The sequence below is a fragment of the Uranotaenia lowii genome, unplaced genomic scaffold, assembly GCF_029784155.1.
Source record: "Uranotaenia lowii strain MFRU-FL unplaced genomic scaffold, ASM2978415v1 HiC_scaffold_825, whole genome shotgun sequence".
In the NCBI taxonomy this organism is placed as follows: domain Eukaryota; kingdom Metazoa; phylum Arthropoda; class Insecta; order Diptera; family Culicidae; genus Uranotaenia; species Uranotaenia lowii.
This window is the reverse complement of record NW_026598784.1, coordinates 1-20227: the sequence shown is the minus strand read 5'-3', so window position 1 is coordinate 20227 and position 20227 is coordinate 1. Positions and strand designations below refer to the sequence as shown.

The following is a 20227-nucleotide window of genomic DNA, read 5'->3' as shown; positions in this document are numbered from 1 at the left end:
TGTACAGTTAGTAAAAAGTAGATCAAGATAATTATTGTTACTATTTTTAACATGATTTACTTGGTTTAAGCCTAAAATAGAAGCTTTGCCGAAGATTAATTGTAACGTTTCGTTTTCGCCTACGACTGGAAGTAGAATTGCTTCATTGTCATCATCCAAAATAAAGTCAGCGTTGCGTTGATTGAAATCGCCATAAATATGTAATTTTGCTTCCGGTTGTTCAGCTAATGTATTTTCAAGAATTTGGAAGAATAATTCAAAATAATGTGAAGTGGCATATTCAGGTGGAAAGTACACGGAAGCAAAAATGTGCATTTCTTTTGCCAATAATGTTTTTACAAAGATAGAATCAAATTCAGTATATGTTTGCGTTGTAATTTCTTCTGAGGGAAAAATAGAATCCAAAGCTACAAGAACGCCGCCACCTGACTTTTTTTTGGACAATGCTAAATTTCTATCGCTGCGGAACACATTAAACCTCGAACCGAAAACTTCTTCACTGTTAACGCTAGCGTCCCAGCTAGTTTCAGTAAAGAGAACAATTTGAAAAGAGGAGCCTAAAAGTTTCAAGCTTATTTCCTTCATTTTTACCGCGCTTCTCATACGGTTCACATTTTGGCAATAAGCTAGAATTTCGATCGAAGATCTAGTACCTACATTGGCACGCGTCGTTGGGGCAGAAAATTATATTGCCCATACATTACCGGGTAATCAAACGCCGTGGGAGCCGTTGGAGCGCGATGGCAGCATGGGGCAGCAAACGGTGTGACGTACGGGTTGGGAAACGGATAGGCAAACGTCGCTTGTGGGGAGACAGGTGGCACTGAAGGCGTCATGTTTCCGTTATGATTCGTTGGCAAATTTGATGGGACGGCAGGTACAGTAATTCTCGGACGTCTTTTACGGCGCGGTGATACTTCAGGCGAAGAATTCGTTGGCAAATTTGGTGGGACGGTGGGTGCAGTGATTACCGGACGTCTATTACGGCGTGGTGACGGCACGGGGCTTGGTGTTCCTCGAACGTTGTCCTTTGGAGGGTTTAAAGTTTCACCCCTTATAAATTGGATACCTCGTTTGCTTCTGCGTTTACTGGGGCTGGCTGGCGGACGCGAAAAAAGGTTTTTGGCCGCCGCAAGAAGCTCTCGATCAGGCGGTAGTGGATAATTCATGTTGTGGGTAGAACGGCTATTGATGTGGGGGTTCATATTATTGTTGTTAATATTACGCGCCTTGCGTTGCCGTCTTTTTTTTGCTCTATCGGCTTTTAGTTGCTGCTTCTTGCGGCGCAACTGTCGATTGTCGTATTCCGTCCAATCGGCTTTCCATACTTTTCTGGTACCCAGAAGGCGCCAACCTGAGACAATTTTTTGACTTATTTGTTGATTCAATTCCTCGGCCAAACACGTTCTTGGTTCAAGCAAAGGGGTGACTGGTTTTGCTGCAACTGCGTCGTGAATCGACCGTAGTTCATCAATCAGGTCCACGTTACTCGATGGGTTTTGGACGGTTGCCCTTAGTGCATTAAGTTCCAAGGCAATGGACTGGAGCGAAGGAGTAAGCTCCTGTTCTAAATTGGAGAAGCAATTTTTGTGCTGCTCCTCCACCATGGACATAAGGCAATTTTGATGGCCTGAGATCATTTCTTCCAGCATTTCGAAGGTTTGCGCCATCTTCTTTTTATGTGCGTCGAAAGTTGACACGTATTGCTCTTTCATAGACGATGAGAGCGTGTCAAATAAATTATCTGCTGACGGAGATGGTCGCATGGCCGCTTTTATCAATGAGGAGAGTTCATTTTTTTGGATACTTATTTGATTCGAGAGTGTATCGATACCCTCAATCAAAGTTTCAATATATGACAATTTTGAAACCTTAGAGCTCAACTTCTCATGTGCCGTATTTTGCAATTTGAGCTGCTCCAATATTTGTGTTTGCTGGGTCATCATTTTTGTATGGTCAATCTGCTCGTTCATTGAAAGTTGGCAGTCATGGCACACCGGGAGCATGGACCGCCTGATCGATTCTTCGCAATTCCGCTGCACTCCAATACAGGCAGCATGGTACCTTCGGTGGCATGGTCCAGTACACGTCCAAAGGTGGACGCTATCAACGATATTACATGTGGCGATATGGCACGGCATGTTTCTATAACACTTTTTTATAAACTTTTGAAAAAAAAAATTATACTGACGAAGGCACTTCGAGCACTAGACGGCTCTGACGAAAAAATAAATAATTTTAACTTAAGGAACTGCGCGAAAACACGTCTGTATCACACGGCGGTTCGAATCGAAAAATATTACTATTACTAAAATATGGCTTTACAAAGTTCAAATTATACTCAAACGATTGACATAATGGAATAAACATTTTCGTTAAACTTTTTCGTGCTGGATACATTTTAAAGCGAGGAAAAAAAATCTTCAAATCAAAATTTGTTAAATTTTTTAAACAAAGTGCAATAACTCAAAAAATAAAACTTTTAAATTTTTTTTTAGATAACAGGTTTGTTGTTTTGTTCTAGTTGGCATTTTTTAAGAACATCTGGTCTATGTAAGACATTCCAGTTTAGAGATAAAGCTGAGGAATCGAGTACCCTCAGGGATCAAGTATCCTCATTCTCCCCTACGTATGTAGGATTCGTAAATATTTTTACGAACCTCTGGTATGACAACTGTTTTGGAAATTTAGTATCCATGTTTTCGGAAAACTTTTGTATTTATATGAAATAAATTAGTTGTTGAATAAACAGAAGGGAGGCAGCCAAATGGGTCATGTCGAATTTCGAAAATCGACCATATACATTGTGTAGATTAGCTCGAAAAACTGACCTGTTCAAAATTTCAAATTTCAAGGGGTACCTCAAAGCGTTCAGAGTATTGGGTTTTTGGACCCTAAAAATCACCTAAAAGGGGATCAAAGGAAATCGGAAAATCTAAATTAAACTACTTAAAATGCATGTAACGTCGAGATGGTGTTATCTCGAAAAAAAAAGGCTAAAAATGACTAGGATTTCAATAATCCAAAAACGGGGAAACCAAAAGAAATCCGGAGCGCTTTGGGCACCCCTAAATCAAATTCCATTGAGCTGAAATTTTGCCCAGGTCAGTTTTCAAATCTACAAAACATGTATGGTCGGTTTTCAAAATTCCATCATAAATTTTCTCCCATTCATCCATTGCCACTCTAATGAACAGTTATGAAAATGATTGCTTCAAAATTGATAAAACCTAAATATATATGAGCTCCAAGATTGTTCTTTTTTATTTTGAGTCTTTAAATGAAGTTTGTTTTACGTTCAACCGATGATTGAGAACCGTATTGAAAACCAAATTTAGGGAAAAATGTTCGTACAAGAATTTAGTAGTTTCTTGTTGTAATTTAGTAAATTCTTTTGAAGGTTTTATTAGTTTTAATACAGACTTGCAAAATTTAAAGCTAACGATAAGAGAACTTGTTTTTTTGGAGATGTACTATGTTGTAAGTACATAGTAAGTTTGTATATATCAAGAGAAATTTGCTCAATAAGAACAATGTAGAGTTTTTTTCTCTGATGTATGTATTTGCTCTTGAAGAAGACATTTGCAAGACGATATGATTGATAACCGTTTTGCTTACCAGCCAAGGCCGGATTAAGGGGGGAGCAAAAGGGGCAATTGCCACGGCTCAGGGGGGCCCCCCGAAGGAAAAAAAAGTTTTAACATTCCTTTAATCATACTACTTCAATTTCTAAAAATCTATGAAAAGAAATCAAAACTAGAAAATCGAAATGAAAACTTGAAATATAAAAACTAAAGGGGCCCTCGGGAAATAATATCTAGAATAGTTTTTCTCTTGCATAAGTTAAGGGGGCCCCCTAGAGTTAGCAGTGAAGAAGTTTTCCTGCATTTTGCGAGCTAAGAATATTAAAATCTTGGTATTAAATTTCAAAAATTTCAACACAAAATCTGAACAAAACTACTGTGAACCAAATTCGAAACAAAAATTTTGGAGAATATGAGACAAAACACCTCAAATTGAAATTCATATTGAAATATTTTCAACTGATTTAACCAAAATTTTATCATCTACTAAACTTAATAACCTGAAATCAACATATCATTTTCCATATGATCATTCTCAAATTATTATAAAACATGATCTCATAGTAAAGTTGCAAATATCATTGAGTGATTCTCTTAACATGAATATTTCTATAATTTTAATATATCTTTTTCCAGATTCAATTCATTGAGATTTTCAAGTCTTGTGTTTTTCTCCAGTTACTGAAGTTCAGTTTCATGGTTCTTCTAAATTTTGAGAATTCAGGATCTTTGTTTAAGGTTCTAAACTCATTTGGATTCCTTATCTGACTTTTTCTATGATAACTGATTCTGTGTTTTGAACATTTAAGCTCTAATCTGAATTTGTTTTTCCAATCGATCCTTTTTGCACTTATACCACTTTTGTCACATTTAGAATAACAATTTGATAACAACTTTTTTTATCTGATGAGAAGATTATTCATAAACATTTCATGAAAACATTTTTTTTCTGTTTCAAAGATATAAAATTGAAATTCACATTTCGTGCAATTTCTGCATTGGTTCTGATTATAACTTTGAATTTCTTTTTTTATTTAATTCATATTTTGTTTCTCAAAACTTCATTGGAAATTATGATTAAAGATTTGAGACACTGAATTGTGGTTCTGAATCTAACCTGATTTTTAGTCTTGAATTCTTAAAATCTAATGTCTGCATCTCTTTGGAATTTGAATTTAATTATTTTGTTTATTTTCTTGTATTCAATTTTTCTAATCTTCATGATACTTCCCAATTGTTATGAGGTAAATATCTCTCGATGAATCACAAACCAGACGATCAATGAATGATGAAATGAAAATCATTTAAAATTTATATCCGGTCATTTTTCTAAATCAGAGAATTTAAGGTGGTGATAAGGGTATTAAAAAAATTGAAAATTTAATTGAGCATTTTAAAAGCTCAAATCAGAGCATTCATTGTTTAAAAACGTCTAAACTCTTCCGCAATGTTTGCACCTTATTAATTAATAATTTTTATTTGAAGGTACCAGAAACTATCTTCTACGCAGACAACATGGCTATTTGAAGATAGTAAACTGAGCTCATATCCAGTTCTTTCAGAATGTTTTTTAAAATGTTTTGTATTCTCTGGGATAGCATTTGAATAAATAAATCAAATCATATAGGCCCCCACGAAAAAAATTGCCCCGGGCCCCCCAATGGCTTAATCCGGCCCTGTTACCAGCATATTGAAATATGTATTTTGATCCATTTTAAGCGCTTTAAATCTTGATTTAACAATCTGGGGTTTGATTTACACATTATTACAACTTTTCAGGCACGCATCTTTTGTAACACTAGAAACGTAAAATTATGATTTATTCATTGCTGTGAATACTTGGTATCGAGCTTCTGTTTAGCGCAGTGAATATCGCAGCATACAAATAGTTTTCCCTGATCATCATTTGTAGCCGATTATGTAGACTAGACTTAGAATAGAATGTTGGTTTTGCTAACCCTTGTAAATGTTGTCCTCAACACAACCACTTCTGATGGGACTCTACTCAATGTTGGCCAAAGCTGAACAGGTATTTCTTTAAACAGTGTGCTCGTATATAATAAACAAAACGCTTCGGGTAGACCCCTTACTCCATAGTAGTACTTAAAACAACTCGATACTCAAACCATACCACTTGGGATTGACTTCTCTATCCCTCATAAATAAAACTGCCGGCTTATGCTAATAATTCAACCAATCAGCCATCAACCAATACCAAAACCAAAACCAAACTCCACAAAACGATGGATTTTCATACGCTTATCTACTCACCAACATCTACAACATCCCTATTCACACATCAAGTCCGTGTCGACTGTGAATTGGGTTGAACCATTTTTCCTTCTGACAAACAAACCTTTAGCGACGCTTCCTAATTCCTTAAACAGTACTTCAACCAACCGAATCCTAAACGATTCTTCCTAACCCCCATACTTAAATTATCTTTTCTGGGCAAATCTTTCTTCAGTAACTTTTCTCTTCTGTTAATTTAACATTCGCAATTCTTGGGTACTAATACGAACTTTTCTTAACCTCCCTTGTGCCGAAATCTTCAGGTCAAATCTACTCGTTCGGCTTGAACAATCCCCGCGATAAGGTTTACTCGACGGGTGAGAGCACTTCGTCGGAGGACGATTCCTATTTGGGGTACTCGTCGGCTACCGGCGATTTCAACGGCGACGGAAGCCTCGGAGTGGCCGTCGGAATGCCACGAGGTGGTGGCCTTCTCGGTAAGGTACTGATCTTCTCCTGGAACATGACCAACCAGCAGAACATTACCGGAGAACAGATCGGTGCTTACTTTGGGTATTCGTTGGCCGTTGTGGATGTCGATGGAGACAAATTGGACGATCTGATCGTGGGAGCCCCGATGCACACGGAACCCAACAATGAAGGGAAATACGAGACGGGACGGGTTTACATCATCTACCAGGATAAGGTGAACAAGTTCCAGGAGGTCGAAACACGTGATGGGGTTAACTCAAAGGCGAGATTTGGACTATCGGTGTGCTCGCTTGGTGATATAAACTTGGACGGGTTTGGAGATTTCGCTGTCGGTGCGCCTTACGATGGACCTAATGGAAATGGAGCGGTTTACGTGTACCATGGATCGGCGAGAGGTCCGCTGGAGAAACCTTCACAGATTATTCTGGCCGAAGATATGGCTGGAGTAACGAAGATTTCAACGTTTGGGTTTTCGGTTGCCGGAGGGATCGATCTCGATGGTAATCAGTATCCGGATATGGTTGTTGGAGCCTATGGGTCGGATAAGGCTCTGGTTTTCAAGTCCCGCCCGGTCGCCGTGATGGAAGCTAGCACACTCTTCGAGACCGAAAATAAACTCATTTCCTTGGAAGATCGCAACTGTACTCTGAGGGATCGAAAGCAAGTGCCATGTACCGTGTTCAATTCATGCATGAAGTACAACGGTATCAATGTTCCACCGACCCTGGATATTGAGGTTTCGTGGGTACTGGACTCCAAGAAATCTCGTAACCCTCGTATGTTCTTCGTCAATGAAGAAGGACGCAACATTCGGAATCAATCGGTGCGACTGTATCGAGGAAAACTTGAATGCAGAAGTGAGAGGGTGTATATCGCTGAAAATATTCGAGATAAAATCACTCCGTTGGAAGTTGAGATGAAGTATAATTTGCGTCAAAGCAGCTACAGTCAACAGCGCAGGAGACGTGCCACCGTTGAACCAGTGTTGGATCAAAATCGAGGAACCGTCCAGAAAGATTCAATCAACATTCAGAAGAACTGTGGACCGGATAATGTTTGCATTCCGGACCTGAAGATGGAAGTCAAAATGGTTGACGAGTATCTACTGGGATCTGGAAAAGGATTTGCTATTGATGTTCTGATCTCCAATTTAGGAGAAGACGCTTTCGAAGCAGGATATTACATGACCATCCCTCCAGAACTGAACTTCCGACGTGTTGAAAGGATAGGTGAAATCAAGGACACCACCATTCTCTGCTCAACTCCACCAGGCGCCACAAACGGAACACTTCGGTGCGATATTGGAAATCCTCTGCCCAGTGGCAAAGTTGTCAACTTCCGAGTCCATCTACATCCGTCGATCAAGGTTGGAATGGCTCCGAGCTATGAATTCTACATGGAAACTAACTCTACGAACGCTGAAGCAGAAGGTGCTCATGGGGATAACATTTTCCGCAAGAGCGTAGGAATCACCATCAAGACTGATCTTTCGATTTCTGGTGTTTCACTGCCTGAAGATTTCCTCTACAACTACACTGAGTACCGATCGTTTGAGGAATCAGAAACCGAACACCATCTCGGACCCCAAGTGGTCCACATCTACGAAATTCGTAACGAAGGTCCTTCAGCAATCGACGAGGCCGAGTTCTACGTACTTTGGCCATACGAAACCAACGATGGTGACCCGTTGATGTACCTCCTGGTTCAACCCGAAACCAGTGGAAACATCAAATGTCAGCCAAGCAGCTACGTCAATCCGAAAGATATCGCCGTTGATAACCCAAGGAAAAGCTACCTCGAAAAAGTGGGCGCCTCAGCAATCAACCACGAATCGGCTTCACGAACCGAATACCGTGCCACTAGCAGCTCTTCCTCCGGAGGTTTCAGTGGAATCACCCGGGAAACTACTGGCTCTTCTTCTTCCTCTTCGGGAGGCTCAAGTTCCAGTTCGTTCCAAAGCTCCAGTAGCAGTAGTTCATCGTCGTCGAGAGGGTCTGGTAGCGTGCACAGGACTCAAACTCTAACCGATACCGATAAGCAACGTTTGGACGACGAAGAGCACCAGGAATCTACCGGGGACGCTTCGTACGTCCATCAACGGAGGGCGCAATCCGCTGCCGCGGCACAGACTCAATCGCAGACGCAATACGCTTCCGGAGGAGGAAATCGGTACAACGCTGCCGGAGCCGCTGCAGGTGGTCTTGGTACTTCTGGAGGATCTTCTCGGGAGTACTCTTACTCTAGCAGTTGGAACTCGTCGAGCGTCAACGGTGGACCGGCAGTGACGTACAGTGCCAGCCGCAATCGAACCGTTTACCAGGGACAGGATGGACGGGTGCACGTTAGCGAGAGCAGTACCGAGCACTACGGTGGTGGTGGCATTAAGGCAGTGGCTGCTTTCGCTGGCTTTGGAGCCAACGCGGCCGCTGATGGTCAGACCGTGCATAAGGAGGACTTCAGCGATATCTATCGACAGGACGAGAGGAATCGAGCTGCTTCGACGACGGCGAATGAAAGCGTGAACAACCGCGTTATCTCCAACTACTATCGACAGAGTGAAAGGTTAGCATCCTCAGTTCTTGTTTATCATACAGGTCCTAATGTTTCTTTCTACTTTCAGTACCGATGCATCTCGATCAGGCTCAGTATCGGCATCTGCTGGTGGCAGTAGCAGTTATGGAAGTGGAAGCGTCTCCTCCAGCTATGGAAGAGGAAGTTCATCATCTTCCAACTATGGTAGTGGAAGCTCGTCATCGAGCTACGACCGAAGTTCAGGCTCAGGATCTTACGGCCAAGGCCAAGGCGGTATCTACAAAACGGAATCAGCTCGCACGGAAGAAGTCAACCAGGACATTTCCGATCTGAGCTCACGAACGCATGCGGCTATCCAAGGAACCGACAGTAGTAGTTCTACTGGTGGAAGGCGACGTATGCATAGTCAGCAGGATGGTGAACCTTCAAGGGCGGGCTTGATCACCGGGGTATCGACGATTGAACGGATGGCTCAAGGTCGGGGAGGATTCCAAACAGCTACCGTAGATCTGGGCGTACTCAGCCGTCAAAACGTGGACGAGGAGGTTCGTAGAACTGGAGGCAGCAGTCACATTGCCAGTGGAAGTTCGCAGGCTTCCCGAGGAAGTTCCTCCTATGGAGAAGGTGGCAGTCAACATAGTCAGCATACTTCTCACGGTGGTTCCTCTTATGGAGAACAGCAAGGTAGCAGTCAACAGAGCCAACAGAATCGTGGAAGTTCGTCGTCGTCTTCTTCGTCTTCCTCTTGGTCCACGTCATCTTCCTCATCCGATCGAACCCAGCATTCAGCTGCTACGGCTGGATCTAGTCAACATCAGTACGGTGGAAGTCAAGGTAGCAGCTATTCGCAACACCATCAAAGTTCTTCTTATGGAGCGGGGCACAACGACGATGACGATGGCGACTACGTTGATGAATACGAAGATGGAGACGATCACTACGACGATCATGATCAAGGTAGCAGAGGAAGTTATGGTTCAAGTAAGCCTTCGGAGCTTTGTGTCCATAGACCCACTCTAATATTTTTTCTTAAACTTTCAGCATATCAACATCACTCCCGCTCGAACCTGAACCAAGGTCATGATAACGTGGATCAACGGTTCAAGTACTATCAGCAATTCGATCGCCAGAGGCAACGACGACAGGTGATCGACATCAAGGACGAGAACGATCGCAAGTTGGATGCGGCTCTACAGTGCCAAAGCACCCGGTGTGCCATTATCCGTTGTCTGGCGGGACCGATCGACGACAAACATGTGGCCTTCATTGCGCTGCGATCGCGATTGGTGGCACACACCCTAAACAAAATCTCGTCTACAAGGCCCATTAACTTCTCGACCATGACGGTAGCTCGGGTAACCCGGCTGCCATACATCGGACGGCCCAAGGAAATTCATCTGAAGTCGCACGAAATCCAGGCTCTCGCCAGACCAGAACCGATTCCCAAGACGGACGAAATTCCACTGTGGGTGTACATTTTGGCTGCCATCATCGGAACGCTTATCCTGTTGCTGCTCATTTGGGCTTTGTCGAAGGTAAGATTGACTTCTAAAAAATTAGCTCTCAGAGAGTTTTACCCCGGATCCGTTTTGGATAGCTGAAATACTTGTTTCAAAATCAAAAACAGTAGGAGTTTTGCTTCACACATGTTTTCAAACTGAACAAACAAAGTTGGAGTTAGCGATTGCTAGCACAACTGATCCCTGCTGTATCTATCTCTATTGATGAGGCCAGTCTGAGTCTTGTAGGGATGAATCATCCCAGAGGATGAAAATCCCGTATAAAAAAAAAAAAAAAAAAAAAAAAAAAAAAGTCTGAGTCTTGTAGTCTCTCTCATCGTGGATAAAGATCGATAAACAAAACAACATGTGTTATTATAAAAATCTTTTTCCTTCAATTTCAGTGCGGTTTCTTCAAACGGAATCGGCCGACCGATACCCAAGAGCGACAGCCGCTGAATCGGAACGGAAACTACCATGGCGATGAGCACCTGTAGAAACATGTGACCACAGACATAGAGAGTCTGGAAAAAAATTAGCAAGCTATACTTACAGCGACGAGCAAGGGCTGCCCGCTTGATATAGGATTTAAAAAACAGTCCAAAAGTTCTAAGGACAACCAGCCACCATCAACGTATCTACGCTTGAAGTTTTGTATAGCGCGAACTGTGCAACTTTGCAGTTCCATAGCCAGAGATTGAGATTATCCACAGCCAGATAACGAAAAAAAATCTTGGGCCGGACCATGAGGGATTTTAAATAACTTAGTTTCTTTAGTTTGAATGTTTGAAAAATATCTTTTTGGTAGGAAGCCATTATTGAAAATTAATTTGATTAATTTATTTCCCTATTTTTTCGTTTGTATAATTTCTACGTTTTACTTTAAGAATAATTTATTTGTTTATTTTAATAATATCGTATCACTTTGACTGACGAAACGAACGGTGTACATTGACAAATTTAGGCTTATGAAGTAAACGAGAAAGACGATCAACTTACTCTCCGAATCTGCCATTATTTTTGTACCATCGATCGGTTGATCTTTCTACATATTAGTTAATTTCTCTCCTCGTTCTCGCCTTCAAATTAAGCGAAATACGAAATAAACATAGATTTATGGAAATATGCTTAAACTAACTAGTCAATCCGATTGAATAATCTGTACGAATCTAAAATTCATTTACAAAAAAAAAGCTAATTTTCTAATCTCAACCATAGTGCAATTCATGTGACAAAAAATCCCGCTTTTCGACAGTTGTGTAGCAAGCACCACTGCAAAGTTATTCAATAATAATGTGTTGAATAAAGTAAACAGAACGAACGAAGCTCGATAGATCTAACTCTAAATAATACTGTAGTAGGCTAGTGGTAGCTAATATTCTAAATGTAACAAATCAAAGAACGCCTTGTAGTTATTTATTTGTTAAGAAGGGAATTCTGAAGAATAAAAAAGTGCCTTCTTGGATAGTTTTTAAACATATGTAGATGATATAATATAAAGAAATCGAAACGGTTAACGAGAATTTGGTGCCATGTAACGAATGTGAAATCATATAGCAACAAAACTTTGAAAAAAAAAACATACAAGCTAAGCGAACGTACATTAAAATATAAAGAGAAGTATTGTAATGTTGAATGTGTTTTGTTAAAATGATATAATCTTTTTTTGAAACAAACTGAAAATAACAAACGAAATTGTAAATTAGAAAAAATATTTTACTTAAATTGAAATCAATAATTTAATGCTTTAATCAATAGATACTGAAAAAGATTGAAAATTTTAACAGTTTCAGAAAAGTATTAAAATGTGTTGAAGGCGTTTCATGTAAATCTAAACCTTCTAATCACTTTTTCCAACCGGATTTCTTTGCTCGTTTGTCCTAAACTTTTGTAGAAAACCCCGTTTTCGTAATGCTAAAAAAATACTACCAAACTAGTAATAAAGCTATACAATAACTACTAGCACTATACAAACATAGTCTCTAGGACAGTGCCCTCTGCCTTTTAGTTAGAATAAATTGGAACAAAGTAACAAATCAGCAAAAGTTTTCACATACACTTACCTGTAGGATTTGATTGTACATACTTCTTGATTTCGTCGTTTTTGTACAATACTGAATAGAAAGAAAAACGGTATCATAAAGAGATATAAAAAACATACGAAAAATAAAGTTATAACACCTGTACTCTTTTGTTGTGCTTTGATTTTTGCTCTTCGAAAAACATCCTAATAAAAAGTGAATTCGATGTTAGATTGAATCTTTACAAAAAAAAAACAGTAATTTGACTATGTTTTGTTAAATTGCTTAAAAAAAAGTTCTAATTTTACAATGACGCTTGAGAAACGGCGCTGAGCTCGACGAAGCTTTTCTGGAACCCGAAGCTTACGATGTTTGCGCTAGTCGACCATAGGTGGCACTGCTATCGCTTTATAGCTGCTAGCCCTACACGCTTCGGCCAAAATCATCGAAGCAACCTTCGACCGTTGAAAAGAAACATCAATTTTATCTTCAACGCTATTAGAGTTAAGTTCAATGACTTATTTACGACACTCTATCAAGGAAAATTAATATCCAGATTGTGTTTTAATTCAAAGGAATTTGACTGTCGAATGCAACAGCTGATTGTTTTCTTAAGTTTAGGCAGCAGCACTCTCTCAAGATTGTGAGTAATTCTCTTTGAAATGCGATTGGATTTCAGAGAGAAAGAGAGCATTCGAGCAAATGGGGAGCTTTCAGTATAAAGGCGAACGTGTCGAATAATACATTTCGGCTTAAAATAAAGAGAAAATTGGAAAACATTAATACCATCATGTCACCATCTACCGCCCAGTTAAGCGGTTTTTCAACTTCAAATGTGTGTAATAAAAAAACGAAGGCAGATTTTTATTCGCTTTCTTTTCCAATACATCTCAAAACGGATCTACTTTCTATAAAAAATTTAGTGGAATGCGAAAAATGTGCGCCTTTCAAAACAATTAACTAAACTTTGGGGTGTTCAACTGGCCCTATTACCACCCACTCGACTTTTTCGGGTATCGATAATGTTTTTTAAAGGAAAAACTATCTAACAACACGGAAACTGTTCTTTTTAGTATTTTCTATGTAACGTGCTGTCAAAACCATATTTTGGATCTCGAGAGAAAACATTTTTTGAAATTTTTCCCGCAAATTTTGTTCAAATTTTAACAAAGTGCGTTGACTGACAAAATGATGATTCCCGGCAAACAGCCTCAAGTAAGCGGTTAGTTTCAGCGATAAAACATCATTTTCTAACCTAATCAAACTAAATGCTTCTTACAATTTACATATTTGACTCAATACATGCGTTAAAAACAAAGAAATTGTGCGTGACCGGTCATTAGGAACCCACACTTTTATTTATACACCAATTACCGCCCATCACTAAACGCTTAAAAAAACAACAACTATTGAAAAAATCGAAAATTTTCTGATGCAAATCTATTCTACGAAAATAAAACTATCGTTTCAAGTCGATTTTAGGTCAAAAGGTACTATCTAGTAAACAAAAACCCTTTTTACCCTAGGAGCACAGTAATGCTTAGTTCGGAGTCGAATTCAATAATTTGACCGGAAACGAAAAAACAATTTTTTTTTCTGGCTATAGTTAGCATAACTAAGTGATGTTTTTTCAGTGAAATGGTCGAACGATGATACCGACACAGAACACGGATCTTATTTTGGGAGAAATCATCCCAGTTTTTACAAAATACACTCAAAAGTGTGATTTTGGGCGGTAAATGGTGTCTGGGCGGTGAATGGTGACTTGATGGTATTTAGGAAAATTTCGATTACAATAATACCAAAAGAAATCTTGAATTAAAATTTTCTTATGTTGAATAAGTTTTATTAAATTATTAAAATGATAGACAACTTAAAATGAAAGATAAAAGATTAAATAAGAAAATAGCCAAAGAAGTAAGATCGGCAATCAAATATACAAATGATAAAAGGTCGAAGATAGAAATAAAAAGCTACCAGGTTTAATAAATAAAAGCCGAAATAAAGAGAGAGAAGAAAAAAGATAAAATGAGAGCACAATGACGTTAAGGTTTCCAATTCAATTATCAAATTTGAAAGCAGATATTAGAGGAAGAAATTAGAAAATAGAGTTAAAAAAATTGAAGACAGAAGATAGATGAAAGAAGATAAAAAAAGAAGATAAAAGATAAATGATGGAAGATAGAAGATAGAAGATAAAAGACAGAAGATAGAAGACAGAAGATAGAAGATGGAAGATAGTAGATAGAAGATAGAAGATAGAAGATAGAAGATAGAAGATAGAAGATAGAAGATAGAAGATAGAAGATAGAAGATAGAAGATAGATGATAGGAGATAGAAGATAGAAGATAGAAGATAGAAAATAAAAGAAAGTGGATAGTTAATAAAAGACAGAAGATTTATGATAGTATGATGAATGGTTTATGATACATTATAGTTAATAAATAAATTATATAAAAATAAACATAAAACTTTTTAAAAATATGTATAAATACATAAATGCTTATTCGAAAGCTTTCGCCACGGCCTAGTAGCCCAAATCCGGGAGATTGTTGAGCATAAGCTTTTAATTTGTTTTGAAAATCGCGAGAAAGATGACGGCCCAGAGAAAATTTACTATCAAAAAGCAAAAAAGTGTATCGTCTTGTCTTTCTCGCTCGAGTCTTCTCCTAGTCATAAGAAAAGAATCTCATGCCGCCGTGTGTATATTTTGTATATTTACTCCAGTTCGAAAGTTTTGTTGCCATGGTTCGGTCGATTTGAGGAATTTATTCGGGATAAGATATAGGTGATTAGATCGGGAAGAATCAGCAATTTAAGTGTTCAACTACTAGATAAATTTGAAGCAAAGTTTGAAAATGTTAAATGTTTCTCAAGGTGTTGTGTAAAAAAGTGATTTCGCATTATGTGCTGACTTAAAATTGTTTCATCTCAAAGTGATGGCGAGCAGAATAAGTTTTTAAAATCCCGATAAAAAAGTAAAACAACCTGCCGTGGCAGCAGCGCAAAAAAAAAACTAGGTAAGTTGATGTCTCAAAGTCAAACCAACAACCTGATTCGAATGCTAATATGTTTTCAAGAAGTCATTCTTAAAAGCAGTAATCACTATAATTGAAGGTGATTCGTGTCGTATTTTTGTTGATAAATTGCCGTCAGTGCTCCATCCAAGTCTAAAATCAAGAGCAAGGCTCGTTTCCAATGAAGGGTGTAGAGAAAAGCTCACAAATCGAGAGCAAGGTTCGTTTCCACCACTCACCAGTTGAAATTGGATGGAGAGCAAACATATTATCTCAGTCTTTCGCGCCGACAGTGATGTCAAAATTATGATTTATCGAAAAATCGGAACAAAATTTAAAAAAAAAAACTTAAGGTCCCTAGAATATTATACACCACCGCACCATTTTAATCTAGTTAAATCCACTTTTTTTACCAATAGCTTTAGTCTCTAACGATTTCTTGTTTTTTTCTTAAAACTTATATTTTGATAAATATTTCATCCGAAAATCGCATTTTCGAAGGAGGTCGTCCATACAAGACAAAAATTGTTTACACGATATTAACGTTACTTTCGTCGGATTGTGTCGGATCGATTTCAGCTATCAAATTTTGTGTAAGGAGTCAGCCAAAGGGGTCGTCCATATTAGCTGTTCGCTGTTTTTGCGCTTGCTATTTGTTATATAAAATTGACGTAAAACATGAAACAAACCGATCATTTTCCACGGGATTTATATCAAACTTGGTGTACACATGTATTTTTCCCCAGCAACTCTATGAATAGTATAAAAAAGACCCCCCTAATCCGGGTAACGAGGGCTCCCATAGCAAATCGACGAAAATTTTCTGATTCTTGGTAAATTTTTCATAGTAACTAGTGCTGGTAACTAGGTACTACTAGTTTGCTAAAATATTCCAACATTCATTTTACCATCCTTGCGTAATGCTCTTTGATTTGGCCTTTTTCATGAAAATTTATTTGCTAACAATTTCGTAAACCGGGCCGACATTTTTTGTAGTTTCATTCGTTTCACTCAAAAATCGCTCGTTTTCACTCGCTTAAAGTTATGTCAATCTTCAACCATTTTCTGAAACCTCTATACTTTTTAAAGAGCTTGTTTGATTTTTTTCCTGTGTTTCAGGGATTTATGTTTACTTTAAATTGAGAATACACTGGATTCTTTTTTTAAACGATTGTTGTGTACGTGCAAAAAAAGAAATCGTTTAAAAAAGGTTCAAAACAACAGGGCAAAATGTCATGCTCATTTCGAGTAAAGTGGCCAACTTGGACTATAAATCGTCCATTTCCAATCAAGTAGACCATTCTGGAGTGATTTGAGTGAAATCGAGACGCTCAAAGGTTTGTTTTGAATTGATTTGTTTTGATTTTCAAGCCACGGTTGTTCCGGAACTTCCACAAAGTCTCTAATTGGCCATTCCGGCCCATGTATCTGTCGGAAAGCAACGTCCGAATCAATTTACCACCCAAAAGTGGTTTGAAAAAAAAGCGGGAGTTTATAGAACTTGTTTTCGACATGTTCGGAAATCGTCTTATTTCGAGAAAATCGTTTGAAAAAATCGTTTAAAATAAAACCGTGTAAAATACGATCGTTTAAAAAAGAATCCAGTGTACTCAGAAAGTGCAAAATGACATTCTGGATCAATCAATCACATATTTCATGCCTTAAAGTAGTATTTAGAGCTAAACAAGAGGTTGTAATAGTACCTTTTTGTCATAAACATTGTGTAATATTCCTATCTAAATATATAAAAATGGATTTCTGTCTGTCTGTCTGTCTATCTGTATGTTCCCTATAGACTCGGAAACTACTGAACCGATTTGCGTGGAACTTGGCAGATGGGTGTATTGGAGGCAGAAAAAGGTTGCTATTATGGTTTGAGACCCCTCCTTCTCTCATGGAGGGGGGGAGGAGCTTCCCAAACAAAAGGCAATTTTTTGCATAACTCGAGAACTAATCAAGTAAATGGTATCACATTTAGCATGGGGTGGTATTTGGGAACGAGTAATATTTCTATTAATATTAGGCACATATTAGGTCAGTGGGGTGATAGAAAGAGGGGAGGGGATTTTTCGTAATTGAAAACTAATCAAGATATTGGAACCAAATTTGGCATGGGAAGGTATTTGGATACGAAAATTTATTTCAATGATTATTTGAGACCCCTCCCTCGTTTCAGTAGAAAGGGGAAGGAGGCCTCTTTCATATTTTTTACATAATTCGAAAAATAATAAAGCGAACGGAACCAAATTTAGCATGGGAGGGTATTTGGATACGAAAAATATTTCTATGATTATTAGAGACCCCTCCCTCTTTCCAGTAGGTGGATACAAAGGGGGGAGTGGCCTCTTTTATATTTTTTTTTAAACTCAAAAACTAATAAAGCAAATGGAACCAAACTTGGCATGGGCAGGTATTTGGGAACGTGATATGTTCTAATGATTGTTTGAGACCCCTTCCCTCATCCATCGGGGAGAAAGGAAAGAGGGAGGGGAGTTTCAATCAATTTTTACTGCATAGCTCAAGAACTACAACAGCAAATGGAACCAAATTTGGCACGGAACGATATTTGGGTACGAGAAATGCTTCTATGAATATTTGGTATCTCTCACTCCTTCAAAGAGGTGGATAAAAATGGGAAGGAGAGGTCTCCCTTACAATTTTCAGTATAACTGGAGAGAAGATCGAGCAAATTTAACCATATTTGGTGAGGGTATTTGGATACGAGAAATGTTTCTATTATAGATTGAAGCCCCACCTTTTCAGCGGAAAGATATAACGGGGAAAAGGGGGGCTTCCATACAATTTTTTAGCATAGCTCGAGAAAAACCAAGCAAACGAAACCAAATTTGGTATCAAAAAGTATTTGAGTACGAAAAATACTTTTATGAATACTAAGTTCTGACTTCTCCATTCAATGGGAGAACGGAAAGGGGGATGGTACTTTCTTTCAAGTTTATGCATAACTCAAAAATTTACTACGCAAATAAAACCAAATTTGGCATGGTATTTCAATACGAGAAATTTTTCTATGTGAAACAATTCCTGTCCTTTTCCTGTAGGATGATAGTATTGGGAATGTACGAAGGGAAGAAAAAAGCTTACATTTAACTTTTTTTTTCAAAATCCGAGAAAAAACTTAACATGGAAAATCATTTTGGTATGATTCTTTAATTATCTGAGACACCATCCTCCTTTCAGTGAGTAGGTACATAGAACGAGGGAGGTGAGCCTAATACAATTTTGTTAGCATAAGTTCTCAAATATGCTAACGAAGCCACAAATGGAAACAAATATGGCATGGAAGGGTTCTTGGTTACGAGATATGCTTCTCCGATTGTTATAGACCCTTACGCTTTACAGTGTAGAGAGGGGAAGAAAGGAGGGGGCTCCATAAAAATTTTGTTGTTAAGCTTAAAAACTTATCAACCAATGGATTTATATTTGATATAAGAGGATTTTCGGGAACGAAAAAAATAGGTATGATTATTAAAGACCACGACCTCCATTCACCAGCGGGTGAAGGGAAGGAAAGGAGGGGGGAGGCTCTTATCAGTTTTTGAGCATAAATCCAGAACATATCAAGTAAACTTGTCACTCATATTGGAAACCTTAAAATAAACTTTTTTTTTGACAGACAAGATTGCTGAAACTTGTTGATATTATAATCTGCTTTTTTTTTAAATAAATAGGAGCATGTCATGTGTGTTACTTTTGTTTCTTTTCATATGTCGAAATAAAAGCTATTTTTAACTATCAATTGCTGTTATATTTCCATCTCAAGATCTGCTGTTTGTTCTCCAATTCTCTCATCATTCTATAATGATTCTGCTGCGATGAATCATTCATTATTGTCAAAATTCGTATATGTTCATCAGATTTATTCCTTCGTTCAACAAGTAAAATTCAATCTCTTGAAAATACTGTTTCCATGTAATTTCAAGGTAATTTTAAAAGGTCGCGTTTTGTTTTTCTCAAAATATCCAGCATTTAAAAATAATAAAATGTTCTGATTGATTAGTAGAAACTCAGATTGGTAAATCGAAAAAAAATATCAGATCTTTTCAAAAGTAGCAAAAATTTGAACATTACTTTGTACATTCAATGAAGCTCAAAAAGAGGCAAGGAGAAGAAAGAATTGAAGAATTTTCAAAATGGTATTAATCACGAAAAGTAGTTTGAGAAGGTTTTGTCGGCATATTATGAAAAGTACATTCAATTCAAAATATTGTTTTTTTTTTTCAACTATAAAAGCCTTTTGAGAATTCTTTGATTAAACAGGGATCACTGTTAGGGAAAAAAGCTAGTTTGATAGGGATGAAATGTGGATGGTAATAATTTTCATTCAATACTTAACTCAATATATATTTATTTAACGTTTATCGAATGCCTCGTAGAAGTAGGAGTTTCCTTATGAAATGTCTAGGAGTATAGAAGGTGTAGGAAAATACGATCGCACCATTGACCAAAATCAGGGCTGGTAGCGAGTCACTTTTTAGTGACTTGGTCACTTTTTTTGGGTCAGTCACTAAAAAGTCACTTTTTTCATCATTTGGTCACTAAAGTCACTATTTTCCGAAAAATGGTCACTTTTATCACCAAAAGTCACTTTTTTCACCGATAATAAACCAATGAAAGAGTAATTTGAATTGCACGTGTTAATATTGACGGTAGTAACGGTAAATTACTTGATCAGTCAGTCAGAAATTTTTTTCGCCTCCGGCGGAATTTCGGTATGAATCACCCTTGGCTTGAGACATTTCGATCTACGACATTATTTGACGTTCGTGAATTGAAACTAACTTTGATTGTAGATTCTAGTTTTTAGTTCAATCAACCTTTTGTATTGGAA

At 38.1% G+C, this 20227-nt stretch overlaps 1 protein-coding gene across 1 annotated transcript; it reads left to right on the top strand.

Moving 5' to 3' along the window:
• Window positions 1-1988: 1988 nt before the first annotated feature.
• LOC129760909 (integrin alpha-PS2-like) lies at window positions 1989-12525 on the top strand. The gene is made up of 5 exons (XM_055758589.1): window positions 1989-2137; window positions 6099-8870; window positions 8929-9821; window positions 9882-10375; window positions 10744-12525. The coding sequence occupies exons 1-5, from the start codon at window positions 1989-1991 to the stop codon at window positions 10834-10836; spliced, it is 4401 nt and encodes a 1466-aa protein (XP_055614564.1). The 3' UTR covers window positions 10837-12525.
• Window positions 12526-20227: the final 7702 nt, after the last annotated feature.